Here is a 27,500-nt window from a genome sequence, read left to right on the forward strand (position 1 = left end):
GCGATCTTTGATGTGATCAAACCATTCTCGATCACAAGGCCTTGCGCTGCCTTGCGTTGAAGATAAATAATTCCACCACGGACCAGAGGGTCCCAGAGGGTCCGTGCGTCGCCTGATCTGATATCGTTAAGACGGTCACGATGGAAGTAATTAACCCCATCGGAAGTGATGATCGCACTCGCTGCGATATGTTGTCGTTGTCGTCGTCATCAGCGGCACAGAAGTAAGATCAACATTGTGGTCCCTGGTACATTACCGAAGCTCCCGGTCAGTCCCGTGGCACGCACGTTACGTAAGCTTCTTCCCCAGAGCAGATGTCCACCAGTGCGGCAAGCGATATAAAATGTGAAAGACGCTGCTGGCCGTTACGATGGAGGAAAAATAAACTTCTCGCTTTCGTCTCGCTTCCAATCCGTGGTGACTGGTTCGTCGGTCGTTTCCTGATCCAACCAAGCTCTTTAATCCACCGTCACCGACCACGGCACCAGTTGGACCAGCGACAACCGGCTGCTAACACGACAAATGGCGACAGTTATGCGAATTGATGGTTCCCGCTGCCCGCAGTTGTTTACCCGGAGCATATTAACAATCGTTGAGAAATGCCGAGTGGGAGTGAAGCGCCGGTCGCGCCCGTCGTGGACTGGGGAATGTGTCGCGTTTGTTCCCCCCGGGGTGCCGGTGCGCCCGGGTGCCGGTTTGGACCGGAACCATCTACCTCGACTCGAGTCGTGGCGTAGGGCGCCGGGCCGACATGTGTCGGCGTCACTTGATGAGTGTACCCATTAGGCAGGCCGGGCTCATGTGATCTGTTGTTTTGATTTTCCTTTTCCTTCCCTTTTTCTTTCTTCAGCATCGCTTCCTAGCAGTGCTCGAGAGGTTGACGCTTTCCCGCTCATATACAGGGCGACATCAACATTTTAAAATAGTTACGCCAGATTCTCGAAAAAAAAAAATGAGGAGGAGTCCTGTTGCTGCTTCTAAGACCTAGACGTAGGTCGTACCAGTCAGTATTTGTGAAATGAATCATTCGACAGTGCTGTTACCCTTACTCCGTTGTATCGGTTATAACCGATTCCAAACAACAACAACAGACCCCCGAAATAAATGAGCCCCGATCTTAATGATGACGCGCTAGCATCCCCTCCAAATCATCGCCGATGAATCATCTGGGACCGGATGCTGGATGCACGCCACATGCACATTCCTCGCATTCTCGAGCATTCTAAAGCGCGCGCGTAAGCTGGCTGCCATCAACGTCAACTGCCCTCCCCAAGAGCACCCTAGTACCGATCGATACCAGCTGCCAGGAACCATTGGGAGTATTGCCATTTCGAATCCGGGGCATTCCGGGCATTAAGTAGCTGATCAGTGGCGCACGGTTTCGGTCGGTGCCAAGTTGTGTATCCGAACGTCATTAACAACAGTAGTGGCAGGCGGCAAGCTAGCCGTCCAGTGCCAGCCAGTGACAAGCGTCACGTCAGGGCGTGAGCACGAACGCCAGATCGCCGAGTGGATCACCGTCGGCATTTGATTGACGTGGCGCGTTCGCTGCTGACGTGCTACTGTCAGGGCAATTGACGGGACCACTAATAGGCCCCCCCCTACGGAGCGCTCCGGTGGTCCCAGGCTGCGCGTCTAAGGATCATGGTGATGATGATGATGATGATGAGTCTCTGTTATCACCTACCTGTTACCACGCCACCGGTTTGTGGGAGATGAAGACGTTCGAGTTTGAGCTCGCGCAAACGGTTCACCGACTGACTGGTGCTGTTGCTGTTGCTGTTACTGCTGCTGGTGGTGGTGGTGTGGGTGCTGCTACTGATGCTACTGCTGTTGTTGGTACCGTTCAGATGTTGGCTATCGTGCTCGGTAGTTCCGTTCGTCGACTGTTGTACGCTCGAATCGTGCTTACCGTTCACAACCCGTTCACGGATCTGTTTCGCAAAAGAAGAAAGCGGCCACGTTGTCACGAGTTAGTCGTTGAGACTCGATCTCGACGGTAAGCTGGGGAGATTACTTACGAGAAACTCTTCCGAGGCGGTTTGCTGTATGTACTGTTTGGATTTCGATACCGAGGATACCTGCTCGATGAAGGACTCCTGATGCTGGTAGCTGTGGTTTTCGCTGACTGCCGACGAGCTGGTTTTGCTCGTTGCCACACTCTTCGTCACCTGTTCCTCTACGTTCTCGACGGCCTAGCAGGGGGAGAAAGGAAGGAAATGAAAATGTGAGTCTGAGATTAGGGATCGGTCGTGGAGCATCGATCGCTCGGACGTAGTGAGTTGTATTGAGCATAAAATCGGTAGAAACTGGATGAATGGAATGGGGAGAGTCTGCGGCTGAGATCTAGATGCTGCTGACCGCGGATTGCTGGCAGAAGCCGACGATCCGCTTACCGGTCCATTGCCTCCATTTCCATTCATCCTGCCGCCTCGGCAATGATCATGCTCTCTCTCTTTCGAATGGATTAGCTTTGAAAGAACGTGCTGTTGAACAGCACGATTAACAGCGAAAAACGGTTTCAAGAAAAAGCAAAAAGTGAGCACCGTGGTCGTCGTCGTCTTCGGTGACCAGAGCTGCTCGCCACATATTAATAAGACGTATCGGAGACAGGTGTCACAGCGCCGCCAAGCTGGTCGGCTGGCATGGAGAAGCGAGTGAGCTACACCGTTGTGAGTCTGCCGCCCGGGGGGTAGGGTGCTGCACAGATGGTGTGATCCACCGCATTCACTACCCATAGGACACAGAAAGAGTGAAAGAGAAAGACGGAGGGTAATACCCGGACCGGGGCGTGCTAAATTAAGAATAGAAAGCCAATGGCGATGAATAACCGGCGATGAATGTTTCGGAAAGATGAAATTGTAGTGTCTTTCGGCCCACGCTACGATTCTCCTGCTGCTGCTGCTTTGCGTTGGTGCCTGGTGCCGCAACCACTTAGCGCTGCGCATTGAAGTCGCTGGCAAATAGCGCTCTCGGTTACTACTCGCGCTACTGAAAACGCCTGAAAGTAGGTAGCGAACGAGTTTTGGCAAGGATACGCCACCCGTCCCCGGAGTAATTGTGCGTCACTAATTGTGCACTTGCGATGGAAGGCGTAGTGGGAGAGATTGGAGGGGTTGGTTTGGCGCTTGAACAATGCAATTAAACTAATTGGTTCCATCCATGCACACATTGCCACCGCGGCGTACCCGTGATGCCCCTTCTTGGACTGCACCTGCTGGGTGTGGTGTCCATAAAAATTGGGTCAAGGTCACAGCAGGCGACGCTGGCCATACGCTTCTTGCTGCTGCTGGGGATGCGGCTGTACACCTGAAAGGTATGCAAAGTGTTGCAACGCGCAACCATCATGCTGGAACGTTGATCAGCAAGGAACGTCCATAAAACATTCTTTTTGACAATTTAATTAATTAAAGAAAAGTTTAAACATTGTTCAACTTTCAAAAAATGATGCTAAGGTAAAAATAGATACAGGCAACCGCTTCCGTTAATGAGATTACACATCAAGCACAGAGGGAAATTCACTCGAAAATATTTGTTAAAAATGTTTAGCGATGCTGTTTTTAAAATCTGTATCAAGTTATTTTATATGGCCTGATACGATGGCCTTACAACATCCCCAAATATTGGGCTTTATACAGTCAGTCTTTTAGTGTTATGGACATTTAACAACCATAAGTATTATCATTTCAATTTTCAAGACTTCAGGTGGCAGTTTAGTTCAAATTGAATGTTGCTATCATGATTAGCTATTTTAACAAACTAAAGAAAAGCAACTCGAGCGACCTTCTCGGCGCAATAGAACAAAAATACCAAACCATTCCTGGAAGGTCAAACCGATTGGCGTTGCCTTCCATTTCCAATTGGTAGTAACCCTCCGAAAGCCGCAAATCGCCATTTAATTTCCTGTGTTTTCTACGATATAAAATCACATCGTGAATGGCCCCCGGCGAGTGGTTTGGGCATGAGGGCAATAATAAAACGCTCGAAACGTGTTTATGTACCACTTGTTGGCTGGTCCTCTCGCAGTCAAACGCCGTCGCTCCATCGTCGCTTTCAGGTGTTTAAATCAATCAGCAAAGCAACTCTCGTGGAGCGAGACACGCGCAGATTCGCTTGCGGTCCTCCGCCACCACCGGCGCTGGTATCCTTGTGCGGGTGTCAAATGGAACGCATTTATATATTTAGATCGAGCTTCTACTTTTCCGATGCAAAACAAGTTTGTCAGTCAGTCAGTTTCTTCCCAACACCAACGCCACCAACGTGGCCGGGGAATCTAAATCTTTCACGCACGGTACCGGCCCAGCGGCCCACCGGGATGCGTGAGACCTAACGATGACTTGCGCAACGAACAGACGGTGCTCTAGCCCGAAAAGCGGTGGCAGGAAATTAATGTGATTTCGTTCTCCATTTTTTTATTCGACCCCTGGCGTGTCTCGACGCCGACGCTGACGCCTCCACTAGTGGACACAGAAGATGGTCCCACTTTGCTTGGCCAGTGCATCGTCACCATTGCGGTGATCCGGCGAAGGTCGATCGCGGTCAGCTCGTTTCATTTATTGTTGGAAGGAGTCAGAGATTGGAAAGAGCAACTCAAACATTCCAAGTGACTGACACATGTCTCCCGCTTGAGCAATCCATCAGCTTCATTCTCTGTAGCAGCAGCATTCTCTTCGTTACACAACGCTATAACATTATAACATTGTAAATCCAATCCATCATTGGTCCACCAAGTCCACGATGATGATGTTAATGAAGATCCTCGACAAAATTTATCATTTCCCCTACCTTCGCCATCATCGAGTTTTCTAGAATTCAAGCGTGAAAGGAAGCACGAAGCGTCTGCAGGCATCCACGCCATCATATCCGAGACCGAGCCCGCAAAACGGTAGCGCGCATCGATGGCCGATGCCAGAATTCTCCTCGCTCATTGACAGACGTCGGCGCAAGGCGGTTGGCGCACAATTTGTTGGCCACAAATGTGACCACCTGCGCGGGATTGTGTTTTTTTATTTATTTATTTATGTGTGTGTCGCTTGTGTGCTTGCGATTCAAGATCGTACACTTTGGCGACGTATGTTTACGCTATCCGCGTGTAGCGGGTTTTTTCTTCTGATTTGGAACCTAATGTCTACAGCATTTGCTTTTCTCGATAGTCCTTCGCCAAGTTACTACTCGGTGGTGGTGACTAAGGTGACCAACGGCTTGGAACAGCACGGAATGTAACCGCATGCCGCAGCTCATTAGCTCTGTTAGACGGTTGAATGACCAGGAATGAGACAATTGACCGCGTATCCTTCTGGTCTGCGCTGAGTGGTGGCTGAGTTGGTCCGAGGTGGCGCTCGGATGTGTGATACATAAAATGAAATACAAATTTATCTTTTGCCTACGCTTTCGCCCTCTGGTGTGTGGTTCTTAAAAAAGATGAATTAGAGGAGTTTTAATCGGGAACGAGAGACCACCAGGCACAGGAATGCTGAGCCTGGTCGCGCTTACGTCGCTGAGTTATATATTGCGCAGGATTCCACTGCAGGAATGCTAACGTGTTTGGCGGAGGAGAGCGCAATCTGCATGATTAGAGCGATTTATGAGAAGATCATAATTCAGAGGACGATGCGAAAAGAGGTTTCTTCGCACTCCCGTTACGCTATCCAATTCGTACTCCCGTTACGTTCTTCAAAATTAAGGCATTTTATCGAGTAGCTCGCAATGTTTGCAATAAATTTTATGAGCAAAAATGTGCCTCTAGCCTGTAGCCATTCTTTTTGCTTAATGTAAATGCGTCAACCAAAGAAGGAGTCGACTTTACGACACATTTGTGCACCAGCTCGCCCATGAGATCATTATAAAATGCTACTTTAGAGCGAACGATCCGTTTTTCCGCTGCTTTCCTAACCACCGTGGACTCGCATTTCGGCGAACCTCGACGGCACGTTCTTCCTGCTTCGTTTGGAGCGCGATGGAAATGACCGTCCGCTCGTAACGGTTCGTTTTTCATCGCTTCTAAATGCGGGACACACAAGACACATTCCCGTTTCACTGGAGCTCGAGCAGGCGGTCGGAGCACCGTGGCCATTACAACCGGCGGCTGCAGCTGTTGACCGCTGTTGTCGTGCCAAGATCGTGCTAACCGGTCGGCTGAGATCGACGTGAACACTGTTGGAACCTGTTTACTACTTGGACGGGAAACATTCCGCGGTAGTTTAGTAAAAAAATATTTTCCTGAACTTCTCCGATCTTGAGATTAGTAATCCAAGGCAACGAAGTCATGTTTTGCTGCTAAAATTGATTTTAATAATTTTGTAATAATATTGAGCACCAGTATCTCGTGTTCAAATCTTGTGTAGGGTAAAAAGTATTTATCACCTTTTCAAAATGCACGTAGCACACGGTGCAAATGCACTGCAACCGCACTGTTCACACACAACGCGATACGCAAAACGTAACTACTTCGTTCCAGGGAAACTCCACAAACCACCGTTCTGTGTTTGCGTAACACACAACACGAATGTCTTATCAGAACCTCAGAAAGGGTCTACCCAATGGCAACGTGGGACCTTAAGTGGAAACCGTTGGAGTGCACGTAGCGTAGGGAGTGACTTTTCTTCCGGAGCGTTCGAACGGTAGTGGCATGCGAGAGTGGCCACCGATCAAGATCGCCGCCAAAGAAGCGTAGTCGACGTCCACATCGTAGTAGTCGTCGTCGTCGTCGTCCTCCGCGTCATCATCGTGGTCGTGGTGATGGTCGTCGCCGCCATCTTCGTGCTTCGCTATTGTTCGCCGCAAGATTTGTGGCGAAGGAATCGGAGCGTCTGGGCTTTTTCCTTCTCGCTCTCTCTCTCTCTCTCTCTCTCTCTCTCTCTCTCTCTTTCTCTTGCTCTCTCTTTTATTCTCTCTCGCTCTCTCTCGCGCACGGTTGGCCCCCAAATGGTCCTGTCGTGACCCGAGTACCGATACCGGTCGAAGGCGAGGGAAAACGGAATGAAAATAAGCAAATCTTCCCCCCCCCCCCGGCAAAGGACGTGGCAACTGCTGCTACTGTTGCTCCAAAGAGCGCTTGCCCCGTAGGAGGGTGCTTACCTCCTGAGACCAAGCGCGTCTTGTGCGCTGTACGATCGTCGTGAGGGTGTGTTTGTGTAGGTGACACGCGATCACGACCAGCGAGAGTGAAATCCGTTCCATCCGACACGTTAATGTAGTGTGTCCGAGGGTTTCTCCCGGCGGACCGGCACCGAATAGACCACGGTATGGTGGTCATCGTTGTCGATCGGTCTGGATATCTGGTTTCTCGCGGTTCTAATCCAAATGTTAATGAAAAACAAATCACAATCCGATGACCGCACAAGCATCCGTGTTGCAACTTCGAACATTGTAACCATTTGTGCCGTGCGAGAATGACCAAACGTGACGTTCCGCAGGATTCGCAAAGTGGCAAGGGTGTGCTACTAATCGAACGGTGTGGTTTGATGGTTTACAGCTGGAGTTCGATTCGCGATTGCGTTTTGCAGCAGCTCGGCTTGGTCACGGCGTTACGCCGAAGAAAAAAGGAACTTGACCGCCACCGAACGTTGATTGTGGGCAATGTGGGCAATCGTACAAATTGTTTGCTTCGTTTGTTTGTTTGCCTTCCGACGTATTGGAAACAAACAAATGCGAGTGCAAAATTTGCCAGGAAGAGATCAGTCTGCTTCACGATCAAGTGCGCGCCATCGTCGTGGTCGTCTTCTACCGGGACTATCTTGCAAAAATGATGGAATCAAGAGCAATGAATCTGTCTTGCAAAAATGATCAAGTGGTTCTTGGTATCGGCCGACTTTCGAACAGAAATTCCACTCATCAAAAATGCTCAATACACCACTTTTAACGTTCACCATCTGCATCGGAAGCATTCCACGCTATTTTGTTTGAAAATTTCGCTTCACTCCACAGATAAACCCATCGCGCGTTGACGACAGTTGCAACGGATTAATTCGCGATGATAAAATGACATTTTCATTGCCGGGACACACAGTTCTCACACATGAACGTTCCTGGGACGACAAATTGGTGGATTAGTGCTTCAGCATGCAGCGTGCTTGCTTCAAAAGCAAGCGCCGCACGTACACGCGCTCCGCACGCTCTCACTCAGTGTCCTTGCGTGGTGCGTGTATTTTCGGTGTTTTGCTGTCGTAGGTTGGCCCTCTGATGTGTGGTTAGGGACATCCCCTCAATTCCGACAGCTCGAAAACACATCTTAACAGACCTGAATCACTGTCCGGCAGGATCGCTGCTAGTCGGTCTGCACTCACGCCACGTTGGACGACGGACACATTAATTATCGGAGCTGAAGCATAAGGTTCCGGAGAGAGAAAGAGAGAGAGAGCGAAGGGTGCGGTTGGTCTTCCCGTTCTCGTCTAGTGACCACGGACCATTCGTACGTGCGATCCTACCACGAGACAGCCCAGAATCCGGCCGGTCGCTAATTGTCGAAATGTTTGTTGCATCGATCGACGACGCGATGACTCGTGCCCGGTCCCGGTGCCATCTGTTGGTGACTGCTAGGGCTGCCACTCGGACATAATTGCCACCCCGAAAGAACGTGCCCACGGGCAGAGAGCTGCTCGTGCCATCGTCAGGATCGCGTACAAAAGAGACACACAATGCTTCGTTCCCACAAGTGATCTCGCGCACATTATCCGTGCGCGTTTTAATTGCATAGTTTTGAGAACATTAACAGCCGAATGGGGAAGATTTATGAACTCGGCCACGTGGTGAAGCATTGTATCAGGTGGAATGGGAATGAGCTGTGACAGTTATCTTTAACCGCGACTTTTATCGTTTTTTTTTAGATCCACGCTCGCGTTCTGTGGCGTTCACCATTAATTAATGTTCACTACAGAAGTAAAAATGCTTATATTTTTCATGAAAAAAAACACCAGCAAGACGCTAACTTATGGATTGATTCATAAAAAGCCACATCTTTTGACCAACAATTAACCCTCAAACACCACATAGGAGATGATAAAATTCATAGAGCATCAAACATCAAATTTGAATGATAAGATCCGCCTTGCACCTACCTGCTCTGTCTGTGTACCGTGTTGCTACCATCCGTACAGCATCGAGAAGCATACAGCTTGCTTAAATCATTTCTTTCCGTGGCGCGTTTTGCAGAGTCAGAGTTAGCGCGGAACACTAGATTCGTCTGCTCTCTACTCCAGCTAGAAGCGCAAATACACGGCAGATAGTAGTAGCGGCAGCAGCAGCAACAGCGGTAACAACAGACAGGCACAAGCGGCAAGGTGTAACGAGTCAGTTTATGAAACAGATGCATTTCGAGCATGCGACCGAGGAACTGATTCTGCACAACGGAAGTGCTATTATGTGTATGTGCATATGTGCGAACGAAGAATGGATGCAAAAGAATGGTTAAAAACGTAACTCTGCTGATGATGAGTTGGTCCGTTAGTTCCGAGACGCCAAAAAAAAGAAAACAAATAAACAAAAGGAACTTCCGCTTTAAGGAGGGTGTTTTGAAGAGGAGGAGAGAAAAAATAATCCTCAAATCGATCCTTGTGCTGCTTCTTCCCCTATCAATTGGTGCTTGGCTTTCGCATTTGTCATTTCCTGTGACAGTTGTTTTGCAGCAACAAGTGAGGTCTTCTTCCGAGGTTAGTTGAAATGATGAGCAAGAAGAGGAAGTGTGTCCGGCGGAATTAGCAAAACGTTTTAAAAACAATGCAATGCCAGTCAAAACAACACGTGTTGCATGCGTTTCAAAAAAGCAAAAAATGACCACCCTTTGCCCCCTTTCCCATAGCACGGTGCTGCAGGTGTGTGCTTTCGAGATGCTGGCGGCTGGCGGCTGGCGGCTGGCGCATTGGTGACCCATGGATCATCTCTCCGATGATCCTCGGTTACCGGCCACCGTTCGCAACTGGCTGGCCAACACAGGCTGCCAGGTTGCTGGTTGTCGCTCGCGTGATGATACACGACAAGCGCGGGCATTAAGCAGCGACGCTGAGCAGCAGATCACCGTTTGGTGTTGCCGCGCCACCGAGGGCCAAGCTATTTTTAGGGCGCATGTGATGCCGGGGAGTACGCCCGTCCGGAATATGTATGCGCTGCCTGGCAGTATGCAGAATGATAGAATAATGGATCGCGAAATGTTTGAATGAAGAGGCCAACAGGGGAACGGTGGATGAATGGTGGTGCGATGGGGGAATGTGTAAAAAAATTATACATTTCAAGATTTATTTTCATTCAGCACATATTTCGACGCTTGACGCACAAGCTACTAGCAAGCTGGCCACTAGCAGGCGAGCGCTTTTTTAGCAAAAAATAAAAACCGCAAACGGAAGGACAAGTGGCTGGCAGATGCAGAATCCGGCAGAGAGAGAGGGTTGAAAGGCTGACGCAAGGGGGGGGGCATAAAAAGTAACGCGAGCAGCGTGATCGTTGACGAAAAAGGTTGTCACATGGCGTTGCAAATTTATAAATCATGCGACAAAGCGGGCAAGGGGCCAGAAAGGAGCAGCATGCCTGTGTTCGAGTCAGGGTGGCAGTTGGGGGTGGATTATGACAGCGTAACATGAATCTACAGCAAATTGGTTTTTAATTTTTTGTTAGTAACACACAGAAGATGGTGTCGCTTCTACTAAGCTGGCATGAGAGACAGCATGCAAGCGCTCGTTGCACCTAAAAGTAGACATGCGCGCCCGAACGGTATGTTTTTTGAAAGGTGTTTGCGCGCCGTCGGTTTGTTTCTCTTGATCTTTTGAATTTATTTCTCCACCAACTTGGAACTAAATACATTAAACACCACACAGGCACGCACGCACGGAGCGAGAAAGAGGGATTCAACATAAAGTAACGGAACCGAAGCACAAATGATATGGAGACGAAGAGTGAAGCAATTCGATCGAGGGATGAAAGATGGGTGGCTGTGTTGTTTGCACTCGGCGCTATCTGTTTCATAAACGACACAACCCACAACCGCAAGGACGACAGAAAGGGGCTTCTGTTGTGATCACCGACAGTTATTTCAATGAGCTACAACTTGTAGGATCATTGAAACAACTCCAACGGAAAGATCACACACGGAAGAAACGCATATGCATTACGGTGATGAGTAATAAGAGATAGAAAGATAGAGAGAATGTTTCTAGTCTACCTTGATTGTGAACGTGCCGTTCGGTATGTTCTGGCCACCGAACTTGATGTCCAGATCGTAATCGCCCGGATCCTTCAGCAGATAAAAGATGTCGAAGAAACCGTCCTTCTCGATGATATCGATGTCAACATCGCTGCCGGATAAGAGAGAGGAGGAGCAAAGAAAAACACTTATCAGTACATGCTGGTCAACAACAACAACAACAACATGGGCACCACAATAGGAACCAAGCTATTTACCTGGCTTCCGAGTGCGACACAATCTTACAGGTGACCGCACCCGTACCGGCTTCCCTCGCGTCAACGGCAAAGTGGTTCTTCTTGCCGTACTCCTGGCTGGTCGGGACGGCCTGCACCATCTTGCACTTGTCCGCCTCGCCCGTCGGTATGGCTTGCAGCAGGAAGGGCGACCCGAGCACATCCTTTCCCCCGCACTTAATACTGACATTGTACGGACCGCACTCATCCGGCACGAACGAAACCGCGTACGTACCGTCCGGTTCCTGGTCCATCTTCGGCACCAGCGATTTCCCATCCGGACCCTTGATGCTCACGTTAATGTCCTCCTTTGCTTTCGCCTTTGGTGCTTCGATCTGGAACTTGGCGGGCAACGAAGCGGGAAGATTCTTCTTCGTTGCCGCTTCGCCATACACCTTGGCCTGAGGCTGAACCGCCGGTGTATCCTTCGGTGCCGGAGCTACCGTCATCACGAACGGACTGCAGCTTACTTCGGTGTCCGCAAAGCTGACATTGGCCGTCAGAACGCTTCCCTCCTTCGGCGGAACGTACGAAACACCGTACACACCATCGCCCTTGTCCTGCACCTGCACACTGACCGGTTTACCATCGGAGGAGTTGAGCTTCACAGCGACATTGCCCGGACCAGCCGCACCACAGTCGATGTAAAACTCGGCCGGCACTCCCTCGTACACCTGATTGTGCTCGATGCCCGGACCATACACCTTCACCTTCTCCGGCCTGGTTGACTCCTTAACCAGCACCTTAAACGGTGAACCGGGGATGTGCTTATCGGCGAACCGGATCGTGACATCGTACTCGCCCGGTTCCGTCGGTAGGTATTCGACCTCACACGAACCATCCCGGTTGTCGGTGCAGTGCATCTTCGCTTCCGATGGTCCTTCGATCGCAAGCGACAGTCCACCGGCACCGGCACCACGCGTTTCCACCGTAAACGTTGCTTTGCTGTCCGTCATCGCCCCTTCCAAACCGGGTCCGTAGGCACGGCAGCGTGTTGGATCACATCCGGACTTGACATTCACGACGAACGGAGAGCCAGGGACGGGCACGTTATCGTACAGTAGCTCGATCGTATGCCGACCCGCCTCGAACGGTGTGTACATGATGCGGAACACATCGTCCGCGGATTCACTTGGCACCAGTTTGCTCGGAATTTCGTTACCCCGTGGATCGAAGATGTTGCAGGAAAGCTTCGCCCGGTCTACGTCATTGCCAACCTTGCTCATGTCGACCATGAAATCGGTCGGTGCGTTCATGACGACACCTGGAAGAGGAGAGGAGAAGCAATGTAAGATCAGTATCGTGATATTCTTCAACTGGAAACAACAACACTCGCCAAACAAAAAGAAAAAAAAGGAACTAAAAAAGACATGCGCAGGGATTAATCTTATCGGTTATCGGTCCTAAAAAGTAACAGCGAACGAAACGAAACGAATACACAGCACGCAAACCTAAGATCATGCTCAATTGGGCTCGTTAGTGTGGTGAAACGCTAAACACGCCAAGCAGCAAACTGGAACAGGCCGCAACAAGTCAACGGGCAGCAAGTGAAGTGAGCGCCACTTTACCGTGCGGCTGAATGCCCATGCCAGACACTCGGATCTTATTCAGATTGGGCTCCGGCACAATGATCGCCTGGTACGGTGATCCAGCAATGTGATCATCGTTGAACGTTATGTTGATCGTGTAGTCACCGATCTCGGTCGGCAGATAGGCGACGTTGCACGTGCCATCGCCATTGTCGCGACAGTTGATCGCCGCCTCACAGGGTCCTTCCACCGTCACACCGAGTCCACCCTGGCCAGCACCCCGTGTATCGATCATAAACTCCGCCGGCCGGTTGATGATACCACGCACCAACCCAGGACCACTCGCTTGTACCTTGCGTGAATCGGAACCGACGAGACACTGCAACCGGAATGGTTGCGGTGTGATCGGGGTACCACCGAAGCTAACGCTCAGCAGATACTCGCCCAGTTGGGTGGGCGTAAAGTTGACCAGAAAGCCTTCGGCCGTCGGTATAACGTGCGCCTTGACGCGATTTCCCGATGGGCTCGTGATGGTGACGGCCAGGTCCGCCTTACCGATTCCGTTCGTGATGACACGGAACTGCTGGAGACTGTTCAGTGGGGCAGCTAGGGGGAGGGACTTGTTAGACTCCAGAAAGACAAAATGGGTTTGCTCGGAGAGTAAATGAGGAATAGAAGTGAAGGAAGGTATAGCGGCCACCACGGTGGCCTCAGTTACTTACTCGGTTCCAGTCCATCGACCTTGATCTTCGACACGTCGACCGGTGGCTGTACGGTTACTTTCGGGGCGATCGGTACCTTGAGGCCACCGTAGACGAGGTTGGTCGTGTAGGTGCCCGGTAGGGGCGGTATCACTTCCACGGCGTACGTTTGATCTTCATTGTCGATGATGCGCACCGGTACCTTCTGTTTCGTTTCCTCGTGCACCAGATTCACTTCCAACTGTCCCGTGCCGGCATTTCTGGTGAGGAAAGGAAGTTAGCAAATTAATTTTTAAATCGATTAAAGCCGGAATGTCTGTAGCTCTTGTAAATTTAATATCTATAAACCATTGTTTCTGTGATTCTCTACTCAACAACAAAGGTTTTTTGGAATTTAAAGGAGATTGGAACGTTTTTGGAGGGCATTTTGGCATTAAGACATTTAATTAGATCATCAAAACTGGATTCTGTAGCTTAAACAGATCAAAATCGCCTTCAAAATCTGATTCAAAATTCCCGTAGTCCACTAATACATTGCCGATGCCTGCAGAATGGTGTTGAATGGAAAGCCCCCCTCCTCAGCGGGAACCGGTAATTACCTCGCGTCAACGTTAAAGTGCGTAGCGGCATTCGGTTTCACACCCGGCTCGAGCCACGGTCCAAAGAACTGCACCTTCGAGGCGTCCAGTGGGGTGGAAACGTTCACACGGAACGGTGACAGCGGTACGGCAACACCACCGTAGTTCACCTCCACCGTGACGGGATCAGCCGATGGGGCCGTATAGCTGATCTTCCTCGTCCCATCCTCCTTGCTTTGGGTGATCCGATGGGCGATCGTGTTGGAGAACACATCGTTGATCTTCACCTCGAGCGGTGCCGAACCGGCACGCGTCGCATCGACCGTAAACTCGGTCGGCCGGTTCACGATCACACTTCCGTTCTTCTCCACCCCGGGCCCACTCACCTTCACCAGCTCGGGATGGAAATCGTCCGCCTTCGGTAGGACCTGCGCAATGTGTGGACTCTTCGGGATGTCCTCATTGTCACAGAGGATGTGCACCGCGTACTCACCCGGTGCCGTCGGATGATACTTGACCAGTGCGGATCCGTCCCCATTATCATGGCACTCGATCTCGGCCTGCGATGGTCCGGCAATGCTGAATCCGAGATTTCCCGTTTCCCCATTTGTCTCGACGACGAAACAGGCCGGCTGTCCGACCATGCCCGTCTTCAGCCCCGGACCGTACGCCACGATCGAGGTGTGCTTCTGGGGCCCCACTGTCACCTCGAATGGGGACTTTGGGATCTCCTGCGATCCGTACAGGATCAGCAGCTTGTAGCGGCCCTCCTTCAGTGGAATGTACTGCACCTCGTAGGTGGTGGCGTCCAGTTTGCGCATACTGTACTCCGGCACAACGCCGCCGGGGCCGAAGATTTTCACCTCCGGGATGCCCTCACCCGCACCCTCGGTAAAGATGCGGAACGTGACGTCATCGTCGTTGACACGCACGCCGACCGGCTGTAGACCGCGGCCACTCGCACGCACCTTCCGTGGATCACAAACCGGTGCAACGCGGACACCGTACGGGCTGCCCTTGATCTGTTGGCCACAGTAGAACACGTTGACCGAGTGCAGACCGATCTGCTTCGCCGTGTACTCGCAACGCCACTGATCCGCACCGATCTGGCGTAGCTTTGCCGCGACGGTTGTCTTGTGGTTCGCCGGATCGAGTACGATCACTTCGGGTGTTCCTTTGCCGGCGTCTTTTGTCTGGATGTCGAAGTACGTCTGCTTGCCAACGATCACACCGTCCGGCAGTAGACCGGGGCCACTGGCCGTCACTTTCGAGGCATCACCGGCCTGTCCTTCAACCTGGACCTCGTACGGACTCTTCGGGATGTCGCGGCCGTTGAACTTTACGTACACCTTGTGCGGTCCCTCCAGCTTCGGTATGTAGGACACCGAGTAGGTTAGGTTCTTGTCGTTGTTGAACCGGCAGTCCACCTTCTCCGGGTTACCGTTCGGGTTCTGGACGGCCACCTCCACGTTGCCCTTGCCGGCCGAAAACGTCTCGACGGTGAAGTTGGCTGGGGCTCCGACCGTTGGTCCGGTCGGTTCGATACCGGGACCGTATGCGCGCACCCTGCAGGCATTTGCGGATGGAGTTGCGTGGCGGGAAAATGAGCCATGAGGCGCGGGAGATGGGGAGAAAAAAGAAATGAGAAACGAAAGAATGACGTTAGCGTGCGTGGCGCAAAAGGAAAAAAAAGACAAAACAGTGGCTGGTGGCGCAGAGCTGAATAGAAGGAGCAGGAGGAGAGAGAGGGAAGAGAAGAAGCATTCCAAAACAAGCCTTTCAGCCACGAGTGCCACTATGAGAATGCCACGAGGAAACTGAGAAGTTCTCGAGACCCTTTTGTTTTTTGCTTTTGGGAAAACCATTTCTGGACCATTCTGTGCCGGACGTTCAGTGGGAATGAGTTGAGTCTCCGACTCCGAACTGCTATCATTTCCTCGGTCTAGCTAAAGCCAAAGCAAGCTTTCGCATGAGAGGACACTTTTTGGACACATGAAGGTGAGCTACGCTAGAGAAGGGCCGAACCAATAGCATTGTCGGACCGCAGTCCACAGTATTGCAATTTAGAAGAGCACCCGAAAGGAGGGAGAGGAGATAGAGCAGCAGCTAATTTTGGAGTAGAACGAGAGTGTGTATCCTAAGGTCATGAAATGTTGTTTTTTTGCGGTAATTTTTCCGAAAGAATTAAAAAAATAACAACCGAGAGCAATAAATAAAAAAGAAAAAGAGTGTAGATGTGGTAATACTATGGCAAAAGCCAGTTAACAATATGTAAAACAACAGTGAAAGAAATGTAAAAGCTCAACAACAACAACAGTACAGATGGCACCAACCAACCAACTTACCGCGGCGGTGGAACACTGCCATTGACATAGTGTGCGTACATCGAGTAGCATTGTGAATAGTAGAGGTAGTAGAGGTAGTAGTAGTAGTAGTAGTAGTAGTAGTAGTAGTACACATGTTCAAAGCGAACATGGTAATGTGAGGTATTTTGGTCGAGAAAGAGAGAAATAAAAACAGAAAGAGTGAGAGAAAGGAGAGTAAAACAGGATCAAGAGATGTTTCAAGGTGACAAAAAAGAGGGAAAGGACGTGATAGGAGTCGTATCGCGTGAATAAAGAGTGTGTGTTTATGTGTGCGCATGAGTCGATCGGCAGAGAGAAAGAGAATGAAGATAGATAAGCGGAAACTTCTTCACCCTTTCGAGCACATTAACCAGGGATTCCATTTCATCGTCTTCGCAGAAAGGCCAAGGATACTCTCTAGCACTACTCTACATGATTGAGCTTTCATCTAGGGGAAGGAGGGCAAATGGGGGGCCAGCATGGGGGCTTTGCATTCGATGGGTCGGCTCACCTGCTGTGGTTCGTGCGCGGTCGCAGCGGAGCGCCCGATTTCAGCTTCGCATTCGGATACTGTGACAGGTAGGTCATCATGGACTGTTCGTCGATATTCGGATTAACCATCTCCTCCGGTCTTATCAGCTGGCGCACGTTCAACCAATCATCCGCCAGTCCCATCGCTTCGGCCGCATTCTGGACCGCATCCTTCGGGTCCCACATTGGCCAGTCCGGGCAGAGACCGGGCGCGACGGCATCGACCAGCGCACCGACCGCCTTTCCGTTCGTCCAGTCCGTGGTGAAGTTGTTGATCGGCAGATCCGGTACCAGCCGGTGGATCCAGTTCATCAGTCGCTGCTTCGGTGATGCCCCGTTACCGTTCGCCTGGTTGTCGCCGTTCTCGTCACCCTCCCACATCGGCAGCGAGATCGAGTAGTGCAAGATCAGCGTCCAGATAAGGCCCATGATCAGCTTCAGCTTGCAGTCGACGATGTCCGAGGAATCTGTGCCGGAGAAGAACGGTTGAGATGTGAGTCAGGGAGCGAGAAAGAGAGAACTGGGTTTTTGGGTAAATAATTCCCACGATAACAAGCGGAAGGGACCGGAAGAGGCGACGTGATATGGGAGCAACGGTTGACCCTTTCCTATCAACTGACGGAACACAGACTATTTGTGACCGTTTCCAGGCTGACCTCGACGCTCCATTCGCTTATCTATGATTCACATTTGGCATGAGTGTGAATGAATGAAATCATTTGACGAATTCCTCCGCTATCGCTCTTTATTATGAGCCTCAACGCCTTTTGCATTACTCAAAATAGGGAACCTCTTGTTGGCTCAAGTTTTAATAACTCGATCGTTCAAAAAAATTACTCGCATAGCAAAGTTCAAAATGTTCTTAGTAATGTATTCTCGTACCATAAAAATTTGCTACAGAATTGTGGTAGTTCCTTCCAGAGAAGCGATTACAGACATCTTTACGCATTATCGCACTTTCACGGCACATGTCTGATACGCTATCATCCACCAAATGACTCCAAAAGTGCCATCATTGTAACATCAGGAGTCAGATCGCCTCATTTTGCTAGCGACACGCACTGGGACGGTGGCCACGACGCGGACCACTTATGTGGACTCCCGGTGGAATTCCCTTGAAGCCCAATGCTAACCGCATCTCTCGTTGGCATTCGACAATCTGTCAAAAATGGCCAGCCCCAGTACTCGGCAACAGCAGCAGTAACAGCAGCAGAGCCTTCAAGGTGCGCCACGCATTCAGCACAACCAATCATCATCATCATCATCATCATCAACGCAAAGCCTCGCAGCAGCATCAAGGATAAGCGGGCTCCGTACCATTTGCTCCAAGCAGCGACCGCAGCGCAACGGCCATAAACAGCCCGAGCCTGAACCCCTGAAGTTGGAAGCCTGTTTTGCCTATATTTAGCGCTTGAGTCATCCAGTCAAGGCAGGGGCCCGTTCGTGGCTCTCGGTCTCGAGGCGCTCGCACGTCGCGACGCGCTCCAGCTGCCTCTCGCATTCTCCCGGCGTCCGGCGAACCCGAAACCGATTAGCAGCATAAACACACTCTGGTATTCTGGTAGCTGGCCCGTGCGCGGGGTCGTGCGGTCAGTGCGATCGAAAGCGAAAGCGATCTGGACAAAGCTGAAAACCCGCAGACCCAAGACCATACCAGACCACACCAGACCACACCAGACCTCAATACGTGCTGCGGGAGCTGGTCCGTTCGGGCGGGTGCGCAGAGTGGCAGCGTTATGGTCTGGTGCACAACGTCCCTCTCGTAGCGCTGCTTTCTGTTGTTGTTGTTGTTGTGGTGGTGGCTACTCGTTCTCACCTTGTGTGCCGTCATCCAGCCATCAGCGCATGCTGTATGAGACTTGCTTTTGCCCTTTTTGCTGGATTCGATCATCTTCGAGGCGCGCACGAGGCACACAAGTGATGCTTGTGCTGCTGTGGCTGTTGCTACGTTGGCCTTGCTCGCTCGATCGCTCGCTTGATCGCTTTGACCATGCACTCTCTGGGCACGTTCGCGCGATCGGAAACCCAGAGGAATCCTCCTCGATTACGTCATGATCGTGGCAACAAAGGAGAGAATGCGACAGAGAGGAAAAAAGAGCGAGAGAGGCGGAGTGGAACATAATCTACATATTCATTAGCGTCATCCAGGCGGGAGGCAGTTAGAACCTGTTTCGATTCGTTCCGTCGCCGTGCCTAATATGGACGAAAATGCCGCCAGACCTCGGGGGCAAGCCAGACAAACGTGACGGCCACTAAACCATAACTGGCAAGGGCAAAACACAGCACAACATCGTGGCATGGCTCGTCATCGGCGTCAACTGGTGAGCTGAGGGCTTTACAATGGAAATTAGTGCACAGCGTCGGTTGCGTGAGGGATTAGAGGGAGAGAGAGAGTGAGAGAGGGTTCTGCATAAATTCTGCCAGTACCAGTACCAGCAGCAAACAGAAGCGCCAAAGCGTGACCACTATCTGGACAAGTGCTGCTGCTCGAATGCAGGTTAACCGACGCAACGCATTCCGTGGATCACTCGGGAGCACAGGAAACGCCCGATCGGTCGACCGACGGCCGTGCTGCCATTTAAATTTGATGCCATTCTCATCGATTCACGCCCCCTGCCTTCAAATCGCTTGAAACCGATCAATCAAACACAAGCCATCGACGGCATCATCATCATCATCGTAATCGTAATCGTTATTTGCATTGGGGGAGTGTGAGAAAGAGAGAGAGGGAGCGCGACGATATGGTCTGGAAAGTATGCTAACGACACCAGCCCCATCGGTCGGGTTCCATCGATCGATCGATGATTGATTGTCAATCACAATGTGTTCTCGGTCTCCGGGCGTGTCTCGAGTTGCACTTGCGCACTCTGCCGTTTTCTGGACATTCCCCAAAGCCAATGTCCACCCCCAAGCAAGCACTCCCCGGTGTTAAACGAGCAGAATATCGCGTGTCGCAAGCTGTAGCCAAAGTGATTAACCCTCCGGCTGACGCCATCGCCGCTAAATTCGTTCTGATGGCAGCGCGCGACTGAAGCGAGGAACTGGAATGACCTAATGGTGTGCCGCGTCTTCCACCATTAACGGGTGAGTGTAAATTCGCAGTTCCAGTTCTGTGCTTTTGGGAACGATCGTTTGCTTTGCAGACGCCCAGTTAAACATAACCTCAAAAGAAGGCATGGCACGGAGTAGGCGCCAAGGATTGAAACCACAACGCGCGACACGACCAGCGTTTAAGCGACTGGATCGTAGAATGCAAACAAAAATGCAACCGAAAGGAGGAGCGCGGTAAATGGAATGAACCGGTATGCACCGGTAACCGCACCCAGCACTGCATGGAGTGTTGTGATCGCTGGCGGCGATGTCACCGATAAGCGCAGACACAGTGATGTCAGCTTGCGCATGTCGTGCACGCCAACCACGGCGTCAGTCAGGGAGCATTAAACCTTAATGGATGTGTTGGCCTCTCGCGTTTTGTAGGTCATCAATCCGTGCTCTGTGAGAGATGAGTAGGTCATCATCATCGCCTGTCGATCGCTGTCACCGTTGGTGACGAACATTTCAAAATACCTCGACACTAAGTCGAGTATACTAAGTACCAAGTACTGGTACCTAAATTCCATTGAGAGACTCAACATTGACGCTTTCCCTTGACCACTGGTACTGGTGATCCTTTTTCGGTTCGATGAGAAAACCACAAACCACCATTCAAGGCACAACCACCGTGCCTTCTCGGCATCCAGTGTCATCAGCACCTTCCTAGTGGCTCCATCGCTTAGTGCCACTCGATCGAGTGCCCAGTGAAGCGATAAAACGCACAGCGCAGCTAATTAACCGAGTTATTTGTAAAACAAGCCACCGTCACGCCATCCAACGATGATGTGCCAGTGCCAGTGCCAGATGACGATCGTGGTTGCATTGCGCGACGAGTAAGTGGCCGCTGGCAATGTTAAACGACGTGCCAAGGAGAGTGTGGCCGGGGGATTACACAAAGGGATTTACGGTTGTATTCCCGGTGCGATACGGGATATTCTTCTTGTTCTTCTTCTTCGACATCTTCTAAAATGTTGCGCCACGGAATGTTCGACAGGTTCGTCGTCCACAGACTGTTCAAGTCTTTCGTTTGGTGCTAGCGTTCTGCGAAATCGACGACCGTTCCTCTTCTTCTGCTACTCTTCTTTTTATTTGAAGATGGGGATTATTTTAGTAAAAATAAACGAAACAAACCCTCGACAAGAGAGCGAGAGAGGGAGAGAGCCTCCGGGAAGAGCAAACACTTGGGACACGCGAGACCACTCAACGGGTGCGCTGATTGGACGGAGGAGAAGGCTCTTGCGATGCGCTTCCGACGATCCAAGATCAAAGAAGGCCTCGGTAGAACCCGGGCAAACGGCCTTTTGATGAGAATCCCAAAAATCGCGTCGTTTTCCGCTTCGCACACAGTTCGCTTCCGACGAGCCCTTGGCCGAGGCCACGCTGCACGGCCATTGTGTATCTAATCTTGCGCTCGTCGTCATCGTCTTCGCACCAAAGGTGGCTCTCGCACCATTACCTCGGTCCCCAAACAAGAAAAGCAACAGCAGCGAACCTCGCGAACAGTAACTGGTTTGTCCTCGCGTTCCTTCCCCATCGTGCGCGTCATCACACAACAACGGGGATGTTCGCGCAGATGAAGAGACCTCAGGCGGTCGTTTGTCTGCTGCGTCGCGGGCGCTGCTGCTGCTGCTGTTGGTGTGCGTTTGCCAAAAATTCGCGAATCGCGAAGAATCGCAACGGCTTCCGCCGCTTTCTGTCTGTGTGTTTGAGTGTCTTGGGGCACCGGAACGTTGGAAATGGACATTGAAAAAAGAAGAAGCGCCATTTTTGTGCAAAAATCTTCGCCCAATGACGTTGGCCATGTCGGCGGGCATCTAGGCAAAGGTAGCAAGCATTTAATTTGAAGAGAAACAAAACGATGGCGGACTTACCGATGTTGACGATTTTGATGCCCTCGATCTCGAGGAACTTGAGGGCGACGGACACATTCTCCAGCTTCTGGCTGCGGAAGGTGGGCCGCTTGTTGTGTTTGCTCATGCGCTTCTGTGACAGCACCTCGATCAGCGCGATCAGGCGCAAACCGTCGGACAGATCGCTCTCGAGGTTGGCAATGTTCTGGTTGATGATCTTCAGGTGCTCGTTGGCCCAGCGCGTGAACGTGTTCTGCTGTATTCGCTTCCACTGCGCATCCTCGGCCAGATCCCGCTCTGCCTCCATCTCGCCCTCCTCGTCGCCCGCCGCGTCCGGATCGTCGTAGTCACGCGGTTGCTGCTGCTGCTGCAGTTCCTGGTAGTACTGCGGGGCGCCCTGTATACACACATACAGACACAGACACAAACACGCACATAAAATTAGCAACGGATTTTTCATAAAGGGCAGGACCCCCTTCTGTCACTTAGATTCTAATAAACAATCGAATCACAAACGAGCATCGATGCTCGTATGCAACTAATAAGCGCACTGACGATAATGATGATGATGATGCTGCTGCAGCACCACGGAATGGATCGGCTGCATCGGCCACGCCATTGATTGTGGCGTATGCAAGGGCACGCCATACACACAAAAACACGCACACGGTACGCAGAAGAGCTCGATAATTTATGACTTTTCTGTCCTCCACCGGTTCGACTGAATCGACTTTGTAGTCCGGGACCGGGGACCAGTTCTCCATTTTATTAGTGGGCAACTTTTTTTTTATGTGGCTACATTGTTAGAGTCTGGCTTTATGATCTGCACTGGCACAAGACAACGCACAACAATTGTGGTTAACTGTCCACCGGGGGGAGTTTGGAGAATGGTATTATGTTTCTTCGTTTTGTCTTTGCGGACCAGTTGGTGTTAAGCGAAGAAACAGAACTACAGCGGGGAGGATTTTATGGAGGATGAGGTGGAAGCATTTGCAGAAATGAATTTATATGTTGTTAATGGCTACGAACACATGCAAATGGGCGCAGAGAAACTGTTAATGTTAGTCAAAGTGGTGAGAGGAGAGATTGTAACAGGTTTGCTTTCGTAATACAAGACAGTGTCCCTCTTGATCAACTCGTTTTGTACGAATCTATTAAGGGAATCAAATGATTCAGTCATTCATGACTGAACGCACGTGTTTGCCTACTTTCGGTGACCAACAATTTGCTTCGTTTGCAACTCTTCCACCGCCTGAATCATGCAGTCTTGCAGCTGTGATCCACGGTGTGAAAGCCTGATGCTCCTTTGAATCATACGATGATCGCATCTGCAACTCACGGATTATTCTCGGAACGAACATCGTTGCGATGATTCGCCAATCACCCCGCCCGCGCCTCATCACCTGCGACATAAATACGGTGGTTCCGGCACGGTCATCCTATCGATTCAGCTGCTGCTGCTGCTGCTGCTGCTGTTGGCTTTTATCAACGGATGCCCCACATTGCCTTATCAACGTGATTGGTTCGCGCGAAGCGCACCGTTTGTTGTTGTTTGAATGATAGTGGCCCCGCTTGTCCAGCCGTTCATTCGGTCGTTTTGGGGGTTTGCAAAGTTATTTTAAACCCGTAGCTTACTGTCACAATATTTAAAGCCCCGTGATAGTCAAAGAAATACAAATCTGGAGGCGTTTCGCGGAAAGGCACAAGGCCATTCACTTGCGGTGCGTGTTCATAAGTAAGCAAATCGTACATGCTTCTTGTCGTTGTCGTCATCGTCGTCGTCACCGTCGTCCGATATAATCATTTTAATGCCAACGCAGCTGTCGGCCCGGCTTTTTGTGCCTTCGCTCCGCTATCGACGGTCAACGTGACCGACATTTGCGGTTTGTTTCGCGTTGCTGGTGTATGTTTTTGGACAACCAACTTCACCGATCGTCAGCTACCGATTGTAAAATGGATCCACTTTTCCCCCTTTTTCTGCTATCGATGCAGCGCATTCCAAGGGAAAAGTCCAAAAACCGGATGATGGTACCACCACCCAAACCAACGATTCTCAGGCCTCTGAACTCCTTCTGGGGCTCAGCTAGAGGTGTCAGTTCCCAGGGAATTTTGAATAGAAATCAGCTTTATGTTCCAGCTCCCGAGATGGAGCGATTGTTCTTCTTGGGCACCGGGAATTCCGCATTATTTTTGGGGGACTCCACTCCCGGAAGGAATGGAAGCACGTGGAGGAAATCGTTGGACAACCCCACTTTTCACTCCCCAGCGGGGAACCGGAGTGAACGAATAAACTAATTAAGCCACCACCTCCCACGGATCGGTTGGTTGGTTCTCGGTCGGTTCTCGGGTGAAGCATAAGAATCTGCCATGTAGATCAGTGCGATCGCGATGCACACCAGTGTGTGTGTTGGTTTGTCTGTGTGCTTCTCTCACTCACTCGTGTTTCATTCTTTGCGTTTTATGTGCTACCTTCGGAGCCACCCCAAGAAACCACCCCAAAGAGACCGAAAAGCTCCCGGGAAGCACCGGGAAACGAACCACGAGAGTGTATGTGGGACCGCACGCAACTCCCCACGGGCTCAGCCCATGCCAGCCCAGGCCCTAAGGAAGCAATTTTTAATCTTTCAATTCCACTCGAACCCGTTTCTGGAACTCCCCCCAATCCCTTTGTTCAGTTCTCGGCGTTGCTCTTGGCCAGTTCTTTGGATGCTTCTTGGTAGCTTGGTAGGTTGGTGGACCACTGGGACCCCACCAAGCACACGTTATGCTACGATTCCAACGGAATGTTTCACCTTTTTAACCAAAAAGCGAACGAAAGGCACAGAGAGATTGAGCAGAGAGATGGAGAGAACGAACGAAAGAGTGCGTGTCTGTCGCGAGCTTCCCACTTGCACTGGCGCACGATGACGATGATGATGATGATGACGATGATGATGATGCACCGGATTCGATCTTCGACTTGATCGCGGCGGTAAAAGTAACACTGTGACCGCACGATCCGGAACTGGTTCTGTTTTATCGTTGGAGAGCACCAGCGAGATCGAGAGGACAGAACAACTTTCGTCGACCGACTCGTCGTCGTCTTCGTCGTCGCCGTTGTCTGGCGCACTTGGAACCGAAAAGAAAGCACTCAAAAAGCCATACGCAAACGCAAAGCACACGGGAAGATAACAATAAACTGGTGGAGGCGACAGCATCAGCAACAGCAGCAGCCAACGATCCTCGGGCTTTGTGTGTGCTCGCGATACTTGCGATACAGAGCTGTCGCTGCGGTCGCTTCTAAGACATTCCTTGTTCCGTGGTGCAACGGAACAGCCTTCTGTTTACCTTTTGCCAGCTGCCACTTCTCCTCTTCCTCTGCTGCTGCTGTGCTGGAAGGCTGTTTGTTTTTGCTGAGCTGGATTGCAATCCGGGAGCACCACAACCGACACCAGAGTAACCGGCACTTCTATGACGCACTCCACTGATTGCCGAAAGCACTGGCAACGGTGATGATGGCGATGGCGATGATGATGATGATGATGAGGCACTAGCGATGGTTCGTTCTGCTGCCGTTGGTTCACTGTTTGGCCGCGTAGCGTGATCGTCGTACCGGAGCTGAGCGCGTGGTGGACAGGTTCGCGGATCGTTTGGGACTCGCGAGCCGGCACCGGTTTGATTGCGTCCGAGGCTCCGCGTTGTCGTCGCCACCACATCGGAACCCTTTTCATTCGCTGGTTCCATGTCTTCGCGCGCGCCGTTCAGTTCGGTGATCACCCACACTCCCACCGACCGTTTCGAGTGCGTTCTCTGGCTTAACGTTTACTCTCTCTGTCTCTCTCGGCACGCCACGCGTGCTCAGGCATTATATTTTGTTGTGGTCCAAAGAGATCCGCGTCCACGTCGTTCGTTTGAACGCAATGAACCACTTGGGCCGCTCTCAATTGTGCGGAGAATGCTTTTGCTATCCGGCTTGCCCTGCTCTTTCTTGTGTGGCACCGGTTGAGCCCACGAAATTTCTGTCTCTTTGCCGGGCTCTTCTGTTGATGGCGTATAAACCGATTGAAGAGGTATTCAATTTCAAAATAAAACAATAAAAAACACATTGATTGTCCAGTTTGTTTTTAGTGATAAGGCATACAACAGTAAAATGTGATAAGAAGGGCGCGAGAGTGTGGCTTCTTATCTTTTCAATTATTCGCTCTGGTCAGCGATGAGATGCTGCGTGTTGAATTCCCGGAATGAACGGCGCACGCATTAATGACGGGTCTGCCGGCCGGTTGCCTTGACAACGAGCTCCACGTGTTAACTCCCGAAGGTATGCAATTTTCGTGGCAGCCCCATCGACAAACCGCGAGAGATCAAGAGATTTAAAATAGCTGAGCGAAAGAAAATGGTTTTTCGTATAGATTCTCATGTAGACAACCAAACCAGATGCGTGCGAGAGTAGATAAACATTCTACTCGCTCCAATTAAAATAGGAAGCCTTCTCCATACCTTGATCGCGTAACATTGGAACAGTTTAAAACTGGAGTTTGGTCTGTTGATTGAGAATGTTTGATAGCGCAAGGACAAACGAAAGAATTTTATCAGAGATGTTACATCTTTTGCAATGCATTTCATACAAAATCTATTGATTCACACATCAAAAGATAAATTATAAGAAAATGTAAAGATAAAAAATATCCTTCCTTGCCCAGTTCGTTCTCAAAATGATCAACTTGAAGAAGGAAAACACTTAACACCTACACACGATAGCAGCTGATGATGTCACACGGACACTGGCACAGGACTGACCGCTGTGTCCTCAACATTTGTTGCCCCCACCCAAACCAATTAGCGAAACCACACATTCATTCTGTCCGCCACGGATGCCAGGATGTGAATCATCCATATTTAAAGCGAAAATAAAAACATTCCTGGGAACGCCTCTTCAAGTAGGTGACGGCACAGATGACTGTTTCGATCCAACAACCCCTTTTTGGGACGATTGCTGCACAACAACAACATCGAAATTCAAAGACACCAAGTCTCGGATGCGAAATACCGGAAATGGGTTCTCTAGCAGATGAAATTGAGTTGAGTAGCTACGGCTACGATAAACATCTGATGCCCTACGCTCGAGCGGAGGCCCATTCATCAGCTCTCTTAATCATCTGATCTCTTCGCCCTAGCGCTTTCATTGTGGCGAGTGAAGGTGGTTGGTGCAACGAAGCACACGCGGTGTAGCCAAACAATGTTTTACGGGCGCGATCTGGTTGTCTGGTGGTGATGGTGCTGCTGCTGTTGCTGCTGCTGCTACTGCCGGCGCACTATTTTTAGCGTTAAACGTTAAGCGATCGGGTTGGTTTGCATGCGCGAAACCGTGGTTCTAGTATTTCGCGGACTGATCGTTTGTTTAGTTTCTGCCCAGAAATAGCCCAGGTGTGATGTATGGTTATTGAAGTTAGACGGTGACGCGGGTGTGAGGGGGATGTGGTGCTTATGC

At 50.7% G+C, this 27,500-nt stretch overlaps 1 protein-coding gene across 7 annotated transcripts in view; it reads right to left on the bottom strand.

The window, feature by feature from the left end:
* Positions 1–27,500, bottom strand: part of LOC126572413 (filamin-A) — a 45,035-nt gene that overhangs the window by 16,648 nt on the left and 887 nt on the right. For 2 of the 7 annotated variants that reach the window (XM_050231696.1, XM_050231695.1), the window contains exons 2-11: positions 22,055–22,430; positions 17,071–17,557; positions 16,560–16,574; positions 14,236–15,780; positions 13,658–13,896; positions 12,975–13,541; positions 11,389–12,670; positions 11,150–11,282; positions 2,022–2,195; positions 1,688–1,934 (exon numbers count right to left, since the gene is read on the bottom strand). In XM_050231696.1, coding sequence (XP_050087653.1) covers positions 1,688–1,934; positions 2,022–2,195; positions 11,150–11,282; positions 11,389–12,670; positions 12,975–13,541; positions 13,658–13,896; positions 14,236–15,780; positions 16,560–16,574; positions 17,071–17,557; positions 22,055–22,340 — 4,975 coding nt within the window. In that variant the 5' untranslated portion in view covers positions 22,341–22,430. Of the gene's footprint in view, positions 1–1,687; positions 1,935–2,021; positions 2,196–6,363; positions 6,610–11,149; positions 11,283–11,388; positions 12,671–12,974; positions 13,542–13,657; positions 13,897–14,235; positions 15,781–16,559; positions 16,575–17,070; positions 17,558–22,054; positions 22,431–25,360; positions 25,993–27,500 lie in introns of those variants that run through there. The other 5 variants (XM_050231693.1, XM_050231694.1, XM_050231697.1 and 2 more) reach the window with 5 other exon arrangements.

Source organism: Anopheles aquasalis, chromosome 2 (assembly GCF_943734665.1).
Source record: "Anopheles aquasalis chromosome 2, idAnoAquaMG_Q_19, whole genome shotgun sequence".
In the NCBI taxonomy this organism is placed as follows: domain Eukaryota; kingdom Metazoa; phylum Arthropoda; class Insecta; order Diptera; family Culicidae; genus Anopheles; species Anopheles aquasalis.